The following is a 16,663-nucleotide window of genomic DNA, read 5'->3' as shown; positions in this document are numbered from 1 at the left end:
CACACCAGCATCCTGAGAGCATCAGCCCCATGGCAGAACCTAAGTGTGGTCACCCAGAGGACAGCAGATCCAAGGCATTCCAGAAGCCTAGAGCCTGATCCCTTTGGTTCTTGTGAGCCACAGCTAATTTCTATCTCTTCCCAGTGCTGGTGGGACACACTTGGGGGCTGCCACCTTCCCCCACACCCCAGTCAGTCCTGAGATTTCAGAACGGGCTACATGTCCCCAGCCTTGGATCCCAGAGTATCCTAGAGATGTGCACACTCCCCGGACAATCTGCACACGGGGACGAGCGGTGTCCCCAGCTTTGCCCCTGGGGCAGGACGCCCCAATTTCCCAGAGCACAGCGGGGACTCTGTCCCCTGGAGGAACGTGAGGGGTCTCTGCGTTGTCCTGTCCCCACGCAGGGACACGCTCTGTCCCGTGCCTGCTCCCTCTCCGGCAGGGATGTGCGTGGCTCCACCGCACCCTGCAGGTGAGGACACGCACGGCTCCATCTCACCGTGCTCGCACATCGCCCAGAGCCCTCAGGCCGTGCAGTGACGTGGGGCTACGGCCCGACCCCTTCCATCATCCCCCGGGCACGGCCCCATCCCAGCGTGTCCCCACCGCAGGAAAAGGAGGAGAAGCACCAGCCCCTGTCCTCTCCAGGAGTGACAGCAGGAGGCCCCGCAGGTAACAGCGTGCCCGGCCCTGGCTACCGCGTCCCGGCGGGGGCAGAGGGGTCAGGCTCGATCCCGGTCCCGCAACTCCCACGCAAGAGGGAAGACGCGTGGTCCCGACCCCGCGGGCAGGCAGGAACACGCGTGGCCTCGGTCCCTCAGGCATCCTTCCAAGTGCGGACACGCACGGCCCTCAGACACACGCACGAACGGGGACCGCGAGTGTCCCTGCTCCCCCAGCCCCCTCCGCAGCCCCCCACGGACAAGGACACGCGCACCCCCGGCCGTTCCACCTCCTTCCCTCCCTCCACGCGAGCGGGGACACGAGTGTCCTCGATTCCTCCGATCCCCCACGCACACGCGCGTCCCGATCCCCCGTCAGGCAGTGACACGCGTGTCCCCGGTCCCAGCCCGCTGTCCCCCCGCGGTGTGCCACGCGTGTGGCGGCGGCCTCACCTGCGTGCGGCGCGGCGGGAGTGCGGCGGGGCGGGCGCTGCCGCGGTTACATACGGCCCGCGCCCCCCGCCGCCGCCTATAAGAGCGCGGTGCGGGACGGAGCCGCCCGAGCCGCCGCCCGCAGCAGCAGCAGCAGCAGCAGGACGAGGAGGAGGAGGAGGAGGTGGTGGTAGGTGCTCCCTGGCCCCTGCTACGGGGGTCCCGGCTGGCCGGGACTGCGAGGGGAGGATGCTTCCCATCTGCAGTTAACCCTCGGTTTCCTCCATTCCACCCTGTTACAGGGTCAGGGAAGCGAGGTTGCCCCCTCGCCCCTCTTTCCCCAGATAGAAATTGCAATTCTGATGTTTCAGTTTCCAGGGAACAAGATTTTTTTCCTATGGAAAGTACCAACCTGCAGCCCTGAGCAAGACAGCTGGGATTGCTGCTGGCCCCGCCACCAGGAGCTTTTTGGCTGAGCACTTCCAAAAAATCCTTTTATCTTGATTCATTCTGGAGCAGGAAAAGGGAGATTTTGTAATGAGAAACCTATGGGGTTTGGGCAAATTTTCTGCCTTCTTTGCCTTTCTCTCCTCCAGGTCCAGACCATTTTAAAATATAAGATTAACTTGTCTATTTCTGCTGAATTGCTGATCCTTCCTTGAAGGTGTTCCCAGTTCTTCCCCCCTCCATATACTGTGACAGAGGGAACCACAGGGGCTCCAAGGTCACAGCAATGCTTCAGTGTGGAGGATGCTTCCCAAGGTGCAACAAGTTCAGTTTCTCCTGCTGTGAGCTGTAGGCATCACTTTTCCACTTGAAAGCTGCAAAAAAGGCCAAAGGGCTGCAAAAATGCCAGAAGGGCAATCAAGGGAGAAAGATGGACAGAGAGCAAAAGAGTTGTTTCCCTGGAAATTCTCTATAAAACAAGTCCCAGCATATGGAAATGCAAACATCCATTGGTGTTGGTTGAAAGTTAAATTTAGATTTAACAAGACAGCATTCTCCATGTTATGTTCTGGTTTTTAATGTTTTAAACTCTGAAGAGTTGTGTTTTGGTGAATATAGACTTGGAAATCTTTTCTACTTCCTTGTGTCTCATAAGAAATTTGGGTAAAGGTGCCAGGAACAAGTGGAATTCAAGCCATTATGATTTAATCTGTCCTAGTTAAACTACTCGTTAATCTTTTCTTGCAGAAGCTCTGACTGTTTTGTGGGCACTTTTGCTGGACTTCAGTAGCACCAGGAATCAGCTGCAGCTCCTGCTTGCCAGGTAATCATAGCGCTGCCTTTCTCCAGGTTTGGCTTTCCAATGAAATAACCCAAAGCTGTTACAACAAAATAGCCCCAAAGAAGATTTTTAAGAGCACATGACAGCTCTGTCAGTCTGTAGCAGTCAATCTAAATTCAGAGCTGTTGTAAAATCCCAGTCTCCATTCCACTCTTTGCTGTTACTGTCTGGGTTACTGGACAGAAAATTATTCTCAAATCAAATATTGCTTTATGCATTGAAAAGCAATCCAGCTGCCTAAACCAACTGGTTTATGATAATTACTGTGATCCCCACTCACGTCTAGGGATTTGGGACCAGCTTTTTGTGGCTGAATTGCTCTGGGTTGGATCTTACCTAAAAATATGATTTAAACTGTTTTTGGAAAATGAGAATAAAATCACCTCTTCCGTACAGGAACATGTTGCTTGGACACGAGTCAGACCAGCTCTGGCATTCCCTGACTTTAGCAAACTTCCTGGGACACTTACATGCAGAGAGGCCATTAAATAAGCAAAACAAGGGGACTAAGCATATTATCAGTTTTGGTAGAAAAGATCTAACCCAGGCACAGGAATAAGGTGTGTAATTGCTGGAAGTGGAGTGCCAGAGGAAGTTCAAAGTCATCTGTGGGAATGACACACACCTTTTAATTTTATATCATTCAGCTTCCTTTAGCCTTGAGATGTGTTCACAGAGTTTTGAATGTTCTTTGGACCCTCATCCTGGCAATAGGGCTGCTTCTGGCCCCTCTCGACCAAGTGCAGGACCAATCCTTCATCTTCCTTCTTCACCAGACCAGCAGCTCCTGGGGAAAATCTTCTTGGAGGAAATGGGCAGGAATGGGAGTAGTGGGCTTTGTTCCACTTGGCACGGCTGGGGATAATTTTGCTATTGTGAAATCCATGTTTTCAGTGGTTCCTTGTAACTTTGAAGGAAAACGCTTCTGCATTCTTTCCCCACTGGGAAGTTCCCCAGTGGACTTGGGCACTTCCCCCAAGAGTTCACCCCAAAGCGGAAAGCCCTGGCTACACCTGCTGGAGGGAAAGACCTGGCCCTGTCCAGGCAAGAGCTGCTCAACAGGTTCCTGCTCTGGGGCTGCTCCTCACACTGCAGCAGGGCAAGGGCTTGCGGTTCCTTGGGCTGCCACAGTCCCTCAGGCTGCTGGAGCCCTGCCCCAGGCACCTCCTCTCCTCCACTGAGGGCTTTTGGGTGGCGTGTTCTCTACTGGGGAGTGTTCTGCCCGCCTGCTTGCTTGCAGCGTCACATTTCCTTGTCCCTCTGGGGACCCTTTAGGTGAACCTCCCTCAGCTGGTTATTCCAGAACTGAGCCACCACAGGCTGGAGGCATCCAGGCAGGGCACTGCAGGGTCCCCGCTGTCACCACCTCTCTCCCACAGGCTCCTGGAGGTGCAGGATGACTCTTTTTGATGGCATCTACCCCTTCTACCCACAGCAGAGGAAGGCTGCTGTGTTCAACATCAGCACCATCATCGTCATCGTGGTCTTCCTGACGCTGGCTTGCAGCTTCCTGCTCATCATCCCGGGCATCCGTGGGCGGGCGGTGCGTGACCCTGGGGACGGGCGGCTGCTCCCCGTGTTCTGCATGCTGGGACCCTCCCGGGTGGTTTAGGGGGAGGCAGGAAGAGAGCCAGGGCTATTCCTCCCTGCCTGATGTCCTCCCTGTCTCCCTGCAGAGGTTGTACTGGACTCTCCGTGTTCTCCTCAGCCTCTTCGTGGGAGTGCTGATTGTCGGTAAGTGCCGGGCAGCCCTCGGGGATGGGTCTGGGGGCAGGATTAAACCCTGGGGCAGGGTCTGTGGCTGGGAAATGTGAGCTGGGGGTCACAACCACAGCTGGTCATGGGGTCTACCTTACCCTTGCTCTGCAAAGCAGTTACACAGCTTCCCAAAACGGCTTTCCCTTCCCTGGTATGGGGGCTGAGGGCACTTGGAGGTGCCCGTGGTTACTTCAGGGAGTTTTGTTGGCTGTAACTCAAACAGCTCCATCAGGCTGCTCAGCCCCATGTTCCTCCAGCTGTGTGTATGACCCAACACAGGCAGGGTGCAGGAACAACCACAAAAGCACGGATGAAATGCAAAGAGCAGATTTATTTTCATTATCTCGCTGATGGTGGAAACCAGGCAGTGGGATTTCCAACTCAGGGCAACAGGATGGGTAAGAAAAGATGTACTGAAGGGATAGAAGATGCCAGGTGGCAAGAGAAACCAGCCCTGACCCTAAATCAAAGCATCCCTCCTGCTGTGAAGGACAAGATGGATTACAGGACTGCTCGGAGAGGGATGATGGAGAGGGATAATGATAACCTAAAAGATTCAGCTCTGATTTGGCCAGGCACTAGAAGTAGGTGGCCAGACTGGGACCAGCTGCAGGACACAGGGACCATCCCAGCATGAGGTTGCCACCCTGGGGATGCCACCAGAGCCACCTGAGAATGTTGTGCCAGGCTGGAGGTGGCAGAGGGCTGGAGGCCAGGGCTGATCCCACAGCCATACCCAGCTCAGCCCTGCAGAGCCAACCAGCACCACTCCATGACAAAGCTGCAGCCGGGCTCTGCTTGGGCACACAGGAAGAACAAATTGTCCAGGAGCCAGTGTCAGAGTTTCCGTCTGGCAGCAGCAGGGCACACTCACTCCTGCAGCCAAAAAACATTCCTGCGGAGCTCCCACTGCATCAATGCCCTCACAAGTTGACACAGCAACTGAACGTTTTCTCAGGAAAGTTTTGTTCAGACTGACATCAAGCCATTGGCGTTACTTTCCCTGTTGGAAAATGAAGCCCATGGCAAAGTGGAAGTGCTTCAGAAAAGGATACCCTGTTCCAAAAAACATATACCAGAAAAGCTTCCAATTTTTCTTTTTTTCCCAGCTGGAATGACTGCCCAAGCTGTGAAAGCACTTCCCACCCCTCTCAACTGCCTCCTTTGACAATGACTTTTACTATTCACCAAAAGTGCAATTTAGGGAGCTGGGTGTGTGAAATGAGACTCACCCCTGTTCCTGTGGCTGACAAACAGGCTCATCTCTGAACCCTGTCCCTGGGTGGTGTGGTGCTTGCCATGGTGGGGAGCTTGCAGGGAAGTTCTGGAGAGGATGTCCAAGGAGAAATCAGATCATGATGTTCATCCCTGGGGATCTGAGCTCCGCTGTTCCCGGATCCAGGGAGTGGATGCTTAGCAAGGGGAGGACCTGAGCTCTGCAGGGTGTGGGAGCTGGTTGGGGCATGTCCTGGTGGCTGAATCAGCATTCCTGCCCTCCTAACACTCCCTTCCAGTGCCATGGTGGGAATGCTGCCACTCACCTCTGATTGTCCCCTTGAGCACAGCAAAGCCTGAAACCGGACCTGCTTTAACCCCAGCTTTATTTTTCCTGGCAGTTGTCCAGTTCACAGGGGACTGGGAGACTGGCTGGGTGCAGGCAAACACCTCCTACAAGTCCTTCAGCCATGTCCAGGTGAACGCGGACATCGGGCTGCACATCGGCCTGGCGGGGGTGAACGTCACACTCAGGGGTGAGTCTGATGTCCCCATCTGGAACTCTGCAGTGGCCATGGCCCCAGCAGGTCCACAGCTGCTCTGCAGGGCCCCTTGCTCTGTCTGGAGGCTCCTGGGAGCCTGCTGTGCCCGTGCTGCTGGCTGGCAGTGCCCAGGTGCTGGCACAGCAGGACCTCAGCTGGTCCCTCCCGCAGGAAACCCAGTGGAGCAGATCAATGAGACCATCAACTACAACGAGCACTTTCCCTGGAACTTTGGAGCGGATTATGACCGCAGCTACAGCGAGGGGCTGCAGAAGGGGCTGCCCAGCCCCATCCTCTACGTGGCAGAGAAGTTCAGCACGCAGAGCCCCTGCGCCGTGCACAGGCAGTACCGCATCGCCGGCCACTACGCCTCAGCCATGCTCTGGTGAGCCCTCCTGTCCTGCTGCAGGCACGGGAGATGCAGGGATGTGAAGAGCTTGGCTGCCTTTCCCCTAGGCCTTTGGGATGGGTGGGATTGCATCCTGCCAGGAGGGAAGCTGTGTGCATGGAGAGGGCCCTGCTGGGCACTGTCAACACTTTAGGTTGAGCAGAGAAGTCCTGGTTGTCCCTGCTGGACAAATCCACAGAGCTGGGCACAGGAGAGAGGAGTGTGGTGCAGGGCCTTGCTGTGATGTGGTGATGATGGCAGAAGTCCGTCCCCATGGATGGAGTTGAAGCTGCTGTCTTTAGTGGCCCAGAGAGGCCCATGGACACATGAAGAACTCTCCCAACCCTACCTGAGAGTGGATTTTGTATCTAAGATTGGGACCAGGTGAGGAAAAGATCCTGCTGCTGTTACTGTGGAGTGGATCTTGACTCTTTCGCAAGGTCAGTGCCCACTTGGGCTGGGGGAGAGCTGGTCCCCAGCTGGCAGGAGATGGTCCCTTCCACCACATGTTTGCCATCAAGAACCATTGCAGTGCTGTTCTCCCTGCTTGGTGTTTGACAGCAGGGACACAGAAACTAGGGAAGAAACTTGATGATGCCATGGAACAAGAGCTCCTGGTCCATGGCTGAGGCCTTCCTCTGTAGCCCAACTCCTCAGCAAGTGCAGAGCTACTGCAAATGACCTTTGCCTGCTCCTGCACTTATCTCAGTCCTGGGTGCTACTCTCAGGGACCATGCTGCCCCGCATGTGGAAGGGCAGGTAACTGGGATGGTCCAGATACACTGAGGGGGCTGCCACAGCCTCCTTGAGGCTGGTGCTGTCTGTGGGCTGAGCAACAGGAGGAGGAGATCTGTGTTTCTGCCTCCTGGATGTAGCAATGTGAGCCTTGCCCAGCATGGGGATTAGGGATCATTCCTGCCTGCCCACAGAGCTTCTCCACCTCCTACAGTGCACTTGGAACTCAGGTTTCTCCTACCACATGGAAATCCTCACACAGAGCATCCTAATCCATGGGGCTCGCACCACTCATCTCTTGATCTTCTCTTGTCTCCAGGGTAGCCTTTTGCACGTGGGTCATCTCCAACATTCTCTTCTCCATGCCTGTCCTCATTTATGGAGGATACATGCTCCTGGTCACAGGGGCCTTCATGATCTTCTCACTGCTCTCCTTTTCCACCGTGAGGAACACCCCGATGTGCCCGATCCAGATTGGGACCAGGACCCTGCACATAGCCTATGGGGGATCTTTCTGGCTCATGCTAGCAATTGGTAAGAACATCAGGGTGCCCCAGGTCACATCACTGTGTCCCTCTGGATTACCAGAGTCCCAGTGCTTCCCTCCCAGGTGGGAAGTGCAGCTCCCCAGAGCCCCAGCCTGTGCCTTGGCAAAGCAGATGCAGGCAGAGATGTGGAGAGGGATGGGAAAAGGAGAAACGCCATCCTCATCTCAAGGCAGTAGAGGCATTTATAGTTCCTGAGGTGCAAAGACATTGGGATCACTTGCCTGGGTTTTCAGACCTGTGCCTGGGTTTTAAGGATGCTCAGAACAGCTCACACAGTAGAAGGCCACCTTCCATGAGCAAAGGCATTGTCCTCTGTCAGGGGTCAATCCAAGGACAGCTGTGGGGTGGGGACACTGCTGGAGTGACAGGAACCCAATCAGAGTGCATTTCTGTTTCCAGGCCTACTCTGTTTTGTGGTTGGGATCACCATCGTGGCCATGCACCACCTCAGTTTGGACCTGCTGAAAACTTTCTTTGATCTCCGTGAGGACAAAGCAGAGGAGTACCAGGAAATGCCTAAGGTGTTCATCAACCCTCACTTTGTGAGCAAGGGCCTGTCTCCTCAGCCCTCTGAAATCAACAGCGTCTAAAAGGAAGTCTTCACTCTTTCCCTGAAGATGGACCCAAAAGGACAGAACAAATTCTTCTTGATGTCCCCAGAGATGCATTTCCTCATCCAACTGCCTTTGAAGCCCACACTGGGATGGGTCCTTGCTGGGAAGTGACTTCCCAGACTGTGTCTCCCTGTGCCTCCCTCTGGAAGGGGCAGGCTGTGCTGGCAGGCTGCCATCAGAGCAGCTCACAGCTGCACACTCACCTGGGGACCCCTGTCCCAGGAGGAACATGCCTCCTTCCTGCTCCATGCCCTGTCCCATGCTGCAGTGCAGGGGTTATCCAATGGTCTGTTCCCACTGAAACTGAGAAACAGCTCATGGGTCACATTTCTGCCTGGGAGCACCTGCCACTCCAAAAGCTGGGGATTAAACCTGCTCATTTTTTTTCCCCAAATATGACATTTTGTGGTTTAGGTGTATCCAGGAAAGCCAGGTATGGATCCAGCTTCTGCAGGCTGGATGCTGCAGGAGCTGGAACAAAAAAAAAACTGCTGCAGAAACAAAGGCTGAGTAAATGTACCATGGAGTTTGCTGTGGGGGATGTGCTGATGAGATTCTTTTCACCTCCAAATTTGGCCTTTATTAGATGAAACTTGTAGCCTAGTGTGGGCCAAAAAGACGCCATAGGAGAGGAAGGAGAGTGAAGTTATCCCTGTCCAGCTGGAGAACATTTAGACTGGCTGGGCAGCAGGGGAGAGAGAGGGAATCTGTCCCTCTGCCTCACTCAGGTGAGACCCCACCTGCAGAGCTGCCTCCAGAGAAGGATGTGGAGCTGTTGGAGCAAGTCCAGAGGAAGCCATGGAGATGCTCTGAGGGTGGAGCCCCTCTGGTCTGGAGCCCGGCTGGAAGAGCTGGGGGTGCTCACCTGGACAGGTGAAGGCTCCAGGGAGACCTCAGAGCCCCTGCCAGAGAACAAAGGGGCTCAAAGAGATCTGGAGAGGGACTGGGGACAGGGGCCCATAGTGACAGGATGAGGAGGAATAACTTCCCACTGCCAGAGGGCAGGGTTAGATGGGATATTGGGAAGGAATTCCTCCCTGAGAGGGTGCTGAGGCCCTGGCACAGGATGCCCAGGGAAGCTGTGGCTGCCCCTGGATCCCTGGAAGTGTCCAAGGCCAGGTTGGATGGGGCTTGGAGCAACCTGGGATAGTGGAAGTTGTCCCTGCTCATGTCAGGGTGGGGAACAAGATGAGCCTTAAGGTCCCTTCCAACCCAAACCATTCTGGGATTCTATATCTGAATGCTGGAAACCTGGGCACCTTCCTTCCAATTAATTGTAAAGTACATAATTTCAGTATTTTGACTTTTCTTTCTGAGATCCTTGCTGGTAAGTTACTTATTTCTGTCAGATGATATTTGTATGTCCCTAATGTGGTTTGTTCTGCATAGGAATTGTTTTCAATAAAACTTTACTAAAACCCCTCTCCTTTGAAGCACTGTGGACATTTAGAGGGCTGGTTTCTTAAGAAGGGGGCATGGGGCACATCTGAAGGTCTCTTCTGGCAAGCCCCCAGCAGCAGCCTCCTTCCCATGGGGACGAATGTCTCCTTGGCGCATTTCAAGGTCACCTACTAAGAAACCTTTGTCATGAGTAACCCAGGAGGAGCCCAGACTGGAGGTGCTGCTCACCTCTCCCTAATTGGATCCTTATTGGATCTCCAAGGCACTGTTGCACCTCCTTTCCCAACTCCTCCTCCCCCTCCCTCCCTCCTGGTCTGGTACCTCCAGGATCCTACTAAATTGTGTTCCTCTTTGCCATCCTGCTCCTCACCTCGGACTAAGAGGAGGTGTTGGTACAGGGCAGCCTGGGGAGCACAGCTCCATCTGCACTTCCTGATTGCTGATGGGAAGAGCATCCAAGGGCAGGGGGAATTTTTGAGGGCCTTCAGGGTGAGTGGGCTCTTGTGGGCTCTACTTTTCCTTTGGTTCATAACTGTGAGTCTGCAGTTACTTGCTTTCTCCCCAGTTTGTTCTGATTTAATCTCTGTATCCTGGGGCCCACTCAGGGCTTGTTGGGATGGACCGAGGGGAAGGGCAGTAAAACAGAAAAAAAAAACCCCAACAAAAACTGTTGTATTTGAGACACTTTTTCAGATCTGGATATTCTCATCACTTGGTTCTTGTCATGACTCTTCCCACCTGGGCTCCTGATGGATTTGGTGAATTCAGGAGCAGCACCTGCCTCCCCTGTGCCTCAGAGCTGGGTGGCTGTCCCATGGCAGAGCTCCTCGAGGGGGACCATAAGCCCATCCTGTGCAGAGCAGCTGGGCTGCGCTGGCAGGCAGGACTTGTCCCACAGCTCCTCTTCGCTGCTCTTGTCCAGGCTAAAGATGAGCTTCAGCTTCTCTGGCTGCAGGGAGTTGAGGATGATGATGCCCAGCCCCAGGAACAGGCACAGCAGCCCTGCAAAGAAACACTGTGACAGCACTGCAGGAGCTCTGCTGGTTCCCAGCTGCACACCAGGGACATGTGGCATCACCCAGCAGGCAGGCAAAGGTGTTGGCTTCTCTTTCCCCATCTCGATTCTGGCATCACTTTGGGCTCCCCAGTACAAAAGAGAGGTCAGTGAACTGGGGCAGAGAGCTGGGTCAGTTGGACAGGGAAAGGCTGGAGGACCTGGGTTTGTTTAGCCTGAAGAAGAGGAGTACCCAGTGGGAATTAGTTACCACCTGCTACTGGAAAAGGGCTGGTCTCCCTGGAGGTGATGTTGTAACATGGAAAATTCTGGTTTGACCAAAGGAAACAATTGCTGCTCGGAAGTGGAGCAGGTCCTGAAAGGCAGAGGGAATCTCTATCCAGCAGGTGACTTCAAACATTCAATTCTCTTGGCTGCTCATCTCTTTCTCTCCCCAACCTTGATAATTCTAATCTAAAATCTTCTAACCTAAAATTGTCATTTTCTGTGACCAGCCATGGAGAAAGAAGGGATGAGGTGCTGTTGGGCCATCATCTCTGTAGGGATGGAGAAGGAATGCCCCAGAAGCAAGCTAAGCACTCACCTGTTGCTAATGCCAGCCAAAAGGATTCACCATAGTCTGTTCTCAAGGAAACTGGGCCAAACTGGATGGGGCACCTCAGGGTGTTCCTCGCAGTGGAGAAGAGGAGCAGTGAGAAGAGGATCAGCGTGGCAGTGAGCAGAAGCATCTGGCCACCATAGAGCAGGATGGACATGGAGAAGAGCAGGATGGAAATGAGCCATGTGCAGAAGGCCAGCCTGCAAAAGGACCACAAAACTGAGCAGAAGAAATCAGGCTTGGAGTATCTACTCAGGGTCTCCTCTCCATATCCCAATGGAGGGATAAAGCCCTGGGCAACCTGCTCTAGCTGGCTTTGCTTCAGCAGGTATCTGGACAGCCTGATCTAGAGATCACACAACCCAAACAACTGTGTCATGACATGGTGGAGCTGTGGGACAGATCCCACAGCAGTGGAGAGGGTTCTCCACACCAGGGAATTGAATTTTCTGAAGTCCCCAAGCACCTCAGTATGGCTTTGGCATCAGCCCTGCTCTGGGTGTGAGCCTGGAGTAGAAATCTCTGGAGGTTCCTGTGAGAGACTGAAATATTAGTGTTTAATAGCTCAAACATTTGGCCATTTGCAGAGGCAGCAGGTGCTTTGCTGGGGCTGGATTCCCCTCTACAAGGGGGGAAGGAGGGGTTTTTTTGGTGTGTGTGGTGGCAAGCCCTCTGATGTGCATAAGACAGAGGAGCCACCCCAGAAGCTCTGGGTTTTGAGGCAGATGAGGGAGAAGGCTGATAAGAAGCAGACTGTGGAGAGGCAGGGCGATGTTTTTTGTCATGCCAATGTCCTCCCTTACACAACAGGCTCAGCTGAACCACTCCTCCTCCTCCCTTCCCGGGAAGGTCCCATTCACACGGGACATTGTTTCTGTTCACACCTCGGCCTGAAGTTTTCATCCCATCTGAGGGGGCAGAACTGGTTCAACACCGGCGTGAGAGGCAGGGTCATGTCTCAGGAAGGATCACAAACCATCCAAGACCCCCGAAGCGCCCCGAGACTCTGAGCTCTTCCACTGGAGAAATACCCCTGATCCACGGTGCTGCAAGGTGTAAAAGTTCCCCTCTGCAGGGAAGGTGCCTGGATGTTCTCACTTCAACCCGAACCAGCACTGGGCTCTGAGTTCTGTGGGACCCCCACCTCTGACAAGACCAGAGAGGAGGATCAATGGGGCACGGTCTGGTTCCATGGATGGTCGTATCTTCTTAATTAATCTGTCTCTCTCTCACTCTCTCTCCTCCTAGTTTCCCTTTCTATTTCTTTCTATCTTTGTCTGCATCATATTTCCTGTGACATAAAATCCATACTATTGGCTTCAGCATATGGTCTCATTTACTCCTTAATTTGGGCAGAGGATCTCTCTAATAATCAGATTGTAACTTCTTTCCTGATTCTTGTGATTGTCCACAACTGGTCGCCCCCAGGCAGTTCCCATGTGTTCAGAAGGACAATGGCATCAAGGGACACCTTTGTTTGGAGAACTGCACCATTAGCCATGCCCACACCTGATTCAGCACCTGGAGTGCACCCAGCTGCCAGCCCTACCCTGTGCTTGGGGCTTGGATTTAGCTCCCTGGGGAGGCAAGCCTAACAGATTTTTCTGATTCCAAGAAAACAAACAAACAAAAAAGCTTTCATGAACTTTTCTGCTCTGAAATACAAGAACGTTTGGGTGGGGATAATTATTTTTCCTGAAAATGAAAAAGGAGATGGGTACAGGATACTGGAACCTACATTCAAGGGAGAATTGCAAGGCTCTCTCTACCCTGCAGTGCCTTTCCCACCACCTCTGAGACTCGTGGGGGGGCTCTGGGACTCCACAATCACAACACACACAAGGGGTCTAAGTTTCATGAGCTCCCTCTTGATGGTCCCTCCTGCTCCCCTCAGGCAGGTCTGTGCCCACTTGGATGTGCAAAGGAAGACCCTTCACAGTGGGTCTCAGCCAGGACTCTTTATCTTGGTCCTTGGGAGAGATCTTGAACCATGAGCCCCAAAGCTGCATCTGTTTTCTCTTCAATGACATTTTGTCAGACTGCAGTTTTGTACATCAAGACACGGGAGTCTGGGGACATAAGAGGGGTCTGGGGACATGGACAAAAGATGCTCCAAGGGCCGCAGCCTCTCTGCTCTGGAGCCAGGCTGGAAGACTTGGGGGTGTTGAGAGAGGAGAGAAGGTTCTGGGGAGACCTTAGAGCCCCTTCCAGTGCCTGGAAGAGCTCCAAGAGACCTGGAGAGGGACTTTGAACAAGGGCCTATAGGGACAGGATGAGGATGAATAACTTCCCAGTGCCAGAGGGCAGGGTTAGATGGGATATTGGGAAGGAATTCCTGGCTGGGAGGGTGCTGAGGCCCTGGCACAGGGTGCTCAGAGCAGCTGTGGCTGCCCCATCCCTGGAAGTGTCCAAGGCCAAGTTGGATGGGGCTTGGAGCACCCTGGGATAGTGAAAGTGTCCCTGTCCATGGTGGGGGGTTAAAGCAACATAAGTTTTAAGATCCCATCCAACCCAAATCACTCCAGGATTCCACAGTTCTATGAATCTATGACAGGCACAGAAGCATGAGAACCCCAGATTCTGCAGAGAGCCAAGGCTTTGGCATAGCCTTACAGTGACAAGGGTGGCTCCATAAAGCTGTTCTCTGCTGTCCCTGGTCCTTCCCAGCTCCCCAGTGCAGGGCAGGGCTGACCCCTGGCTGTAACTCACCACAGGGTGAGGGACACGTAGTGGCCGGCGATGCGGTACTGCCTGTGCACGGCGCAGGGGCTCTGTGTGCTGAACTTCTCTGCCACGTAGAGGATGGGGCTGGGCAGCCCCTTCTGCAGCCCCTCGCTGTAGCTGCGGTCATAATCCGCTCCAAAGTTCCAGGGAAAGTGCTCGTTGTAGTTGATGGTCTCGTTGATCTGCTCCACTGGGTTTCCTGCGGGAGGGACCAGCTGAGGTCCTGCTGTGCCAGCACCTGGGCACTGCCAGCCAGCAGCACGGGCACAGCAGGCTCCCAGGAGCCTCCAGACAGAGCAAGGGGCCCTGCAGAGCAGCTGTGGACCTGCTGGGGCCATGGCCACTGCAGAGTTCCAGATGGGGACATCAGACTCACCCCTGAGCGTGACGTTCACCCCCGCCAGGCCGATGTGCAGCCCGATGTCCGCGTTCACCTGGACATGGCTGAAGGACTTGTAGGAGGTGTTTGCCTGCACCCAGCCAGTCTCCCAGTCCCTGGTGAACTGGACATCTGTGAAAATTTCAGGGGTTAGTTACAGCCTGGCAGCAAGCTGTCTGGTGCTGGAAGCACCTGCCAGGATGGTCGCCATGCTCTGAGCATCACCTACCTCCTCCCAAGTTCAGGACTGGGCTGTTAGTCCCAAGGGGCAGAAGTCCTGTATGTCCTTCCTCAAGATCACTCCCAACCCATGACCCTGAAAGCCCCACTTGGGTTGGTTTCTCCCCAGCCCCAGTGGAGATCCTAACCCTGGTGGCAGTGGGGCTGATGTCTGGGCATTGCTTCTCATCTAATCCCCTGCCAATGTGCCTGAATTCCCTGGAAGCTGGTGGCGAGCTTTTAGTGACTGCCCTGGATATGACCACCAGTCTTCAGACTGGAGGAAGATGAGTGCTTTCCACTCATTGCTGGGGCCGCCTCCCAGACACCATCTTCCATGCGTCCATCTTCCCCATGAACTCATCCTATGGGCTGGACTTGGCCCTTGACTGATCTATTCACCCTCCCCCACCTTTCCCCTCCATTTCTTGGGCATCCATGAGCTTCCCCCAGGACCCCAGCACTCACTGAGGATCACTGCTCCCATGAAGAGCCCCAGCACCGACCGCAGGAACCAGAAGAGTCGCTGTGAGGGGTGAGCAAAGTGGAGGCACAGGGGTCAGTCAGATTTTACCACGGGGACCTCAGCACCAAGCACATAATTTAGAAACATGAAATGGTGAGAAATAGACCCGTCCCTCCCCTGGGGAGCCACCCCATGTGCTTTGTGGGTGGCTGGCATGGGGTACGCCTGTGGCATCCCTGTTGTGGTCGGGGGGAGGCAGCAGGAAGAACAGGCAGAGGAAGGAGATCAGATGAGCCCATTGGAGAAAGCTGTGACAGCCCTTTTCTTGGGAAGGAGGGTGGAAACATTCCCTCTAACAGTCTTCAGCTGCAATTTCCACACTTATCCAAACCTCATGTGTTTGGATGTGTTGACAGCTGGCCACAGCTGTAGAAAAAAGGAGTGACCAGGCATTTGTAGAGTGTCCCCTGGGGGACAGAATCCCCTTAACCAGCCCTGCTGCAAAACCAAGCACACAACAAGCACTTGATGTGGCTCACAGCAGGGTCTGTTGGCCACACAGAGCCCGGTGAGCAGTGCTGGGACATGCCCGGTACACACCTCCTTCTTTTATTGAGGTTTCTGGGAAGGTGGGGTGACATCTTTGAGCCTCACCCTGCTATTCCACTCTGGTGAAAGATTTTCGGCTTGTTCACAGAGAAATCCAGCCAAGATCAGCTCTAGCTGCCTCAGAAGTCTGGGGTGGTGGAGTTTGGTGTTCATGCTGGGATGGGCTGGAGCTCACTCAGCCCCATGGCATTCCAGAGATCCCAGAGCTCTGGCCACAGCCCGCGGGCAGGTTTGCTTGCCAAGTCTGTTATGGAGGCTGGGAAGGAGGAGGAATGTGGGATGCATAGGCAGGGACCAGAGGTCTGAACTGCCCCTGCCCCTCCACTTACCCCCCTGCCTGGGATCCCTGGCAGGATGATGATGAACGTGGCCAACATGGAGAGGAATATGGTGACAATGACAGCCCGGATGGTGTCAAAGGGGAAGCAGGCATTGGCTCCAGGGTAGAAGGGGTAGGAGCCATTCCACAGTGTCATCTTGCTGCCTGGAAGGACCCAAAGCTGGCACCCAGAGAGACAGTGATGAGAAAATCATCTCCACACATCCACTCCAACCAGCCTTCCCCACAGAACTGTCTCCTGCCCCCCTTGCCAGCACTCTGCTTGTCCCTGGCACGGCTGGGTGTGCATCCCAGTGCCCCTGGACACTGCAGCCCCACACTGGCCATGCACCTGGGGATCTCCCACGGGAACCCTTCATCTTCCCAGCATACAGCCACAGCAAAGCTGGCTTGGAGCCACCAGGGCATCTGCTGCAATACTCAGGCTGTCCCCAAAGAGGGACAGCAAGACATGCAAACATCACTGGACCATTCACTCCCCTCCTCTGCTCCCCATCCCCAAAATCTTGCCTGTGCTCCCACCCTCCCTAGTTCAGCTCTTTATCCAGCAGCCTGGCTCGGCGTTCTGGGTGAATCACGGCACAAACACAGGCTGAGCCCAATCGCGCTGCTCCTCGCTGAGCCCCCGTGGAGTTAACTCCTCACCGTCCGAGGAAACGGGAATAACCCGGAGGGGACAGAGACACTGCCCGTCCGCGGCAGCGATGTGCCAGTCCCTCGGGAGCCA

General features: G+C 54.5%; 2 protein-coding genes across 2 annotated transcripts; one reads left to right on the top strand and one right to left on the bottom strand.

Annotated features, from left to right (window-relative positions):
- The first annotated feature begins 3,656 nt into the window (after nt 1-3,656).
- Nucleotides 3,657-8,265, top strand: DUOXA2 (dual oxidase maturation factor 2). Its single transcript, XM_068203357.1, has 6 exons — nt 3,657-3,928; nt 4,062-4,119; nt 5,760-5,894; nt 6,072-6,285; nt 7,343-7,557; nt 7,971-8,265. Exons 1-6 carry the CDS (start codon nt 3,782-3,784, stop codon nt 8,159-8,161), a joined length of 960 nt encoding a protein of 319 aa, XP_068059458.1. The 5' UTR covers nt 3,657-3,781; the 3' UTR covers nt 8,162-8,265.
- A 1,871-nt stretch (nt 8,266-10,136) lies between these two features.
- On the bottom strand, nt 10,137-16,165 carry LOC137481581 (dual oxidase maturation factor 1-like). Its single transcript, XM_068203356.1, has 6 exons — nt 15,926-16,165; nt 14,990-15,047; nt 14,300-14,434; nt 13,909-14,122; nt 11,185-11,399; nt 10,137-10,588 (listed from the first exon to the last, which is right to left on the bottom strand). Exons 1-6 carry the CDS (start codon nt 16,070-16,072, stop codon nt 10,380-10,382), a joined length of 978 nt encoding a protein of 325 aa, XP_068059457.1. The 5' UTR covers nt 16,073-16,165; the 3' UTR covers nt 10,137-10,379.
- Nucleotides 16,166-16,663: the final 498 nt, after the last annotated feature.

This window comes from Anomalospiza imberbis, chromosome 13 (genome assembly GCF_031753505.1).
Source record: "Anomalospiza imberbis isolate Cuckoo-Finch-1a 21T00152 chromosome 13, ASM3175350v1, whole genome shotgun sequence".
Lineage (NCBI taxonomy): Eukaryota > Metazoa > Chordata > Aves > Passeriformes > Viduidae > Anomalospiza > Anomalospiza imberbis.
The sequence above is the reverse complement of the archived record's forward strand: the minus strand, read 5'-3'. Positions and strand labels throughout refer to the sequence as shown.

Excerpts from the sequence above, each read along its gene's own strand:
- DUOXA2 (XM_068203357.1), top strand. The coding sequence starts at position 3,782 with ATGACTCTTTTTGATGGCATCTACCCCTTCTACCCACAGCAGAGGAAG. Across the intron at positions 3,929-4,061 it reads CGGGCATCCGTGGGCGGGCG|AGGTTGTACTGGACTCTCCG; the intron begins GTGCGTGACCCT and ends GTCTCCCTGCAG. Across the intron at positions 7,558-7,970 it reads CTGGCTCATGCTAGCAATTG|GCCTACTCTGTTTTGTGGTT; the intron begins GTAAGAACATCA and ends TTCTGTTTCCAG.
- LOC137481581 (XM_068203356.1), bottom strand. The coding sequence starts at position 16,072 with ATGACACTGTGGAATGGCTCCTACCCCTTCTACCCTGGAGCCAATGCC. Across the intron at positions 14,123-14,299 it reads GGTGAACGTCACGCTCAGGG|GAAACCCAGTGGAGCAGATC; the intron begins GTGAGTCTGATG and ends TCCCTCCCGCAG. Across the intron at positions 10,589-11,184 it reads TTGGCTGGCATTAGCAACAG|GGCTGCTGTGCCTGTTCCTG; the intron begins GTGAGTGCTTAG and ends GTTTCTTTGCAG.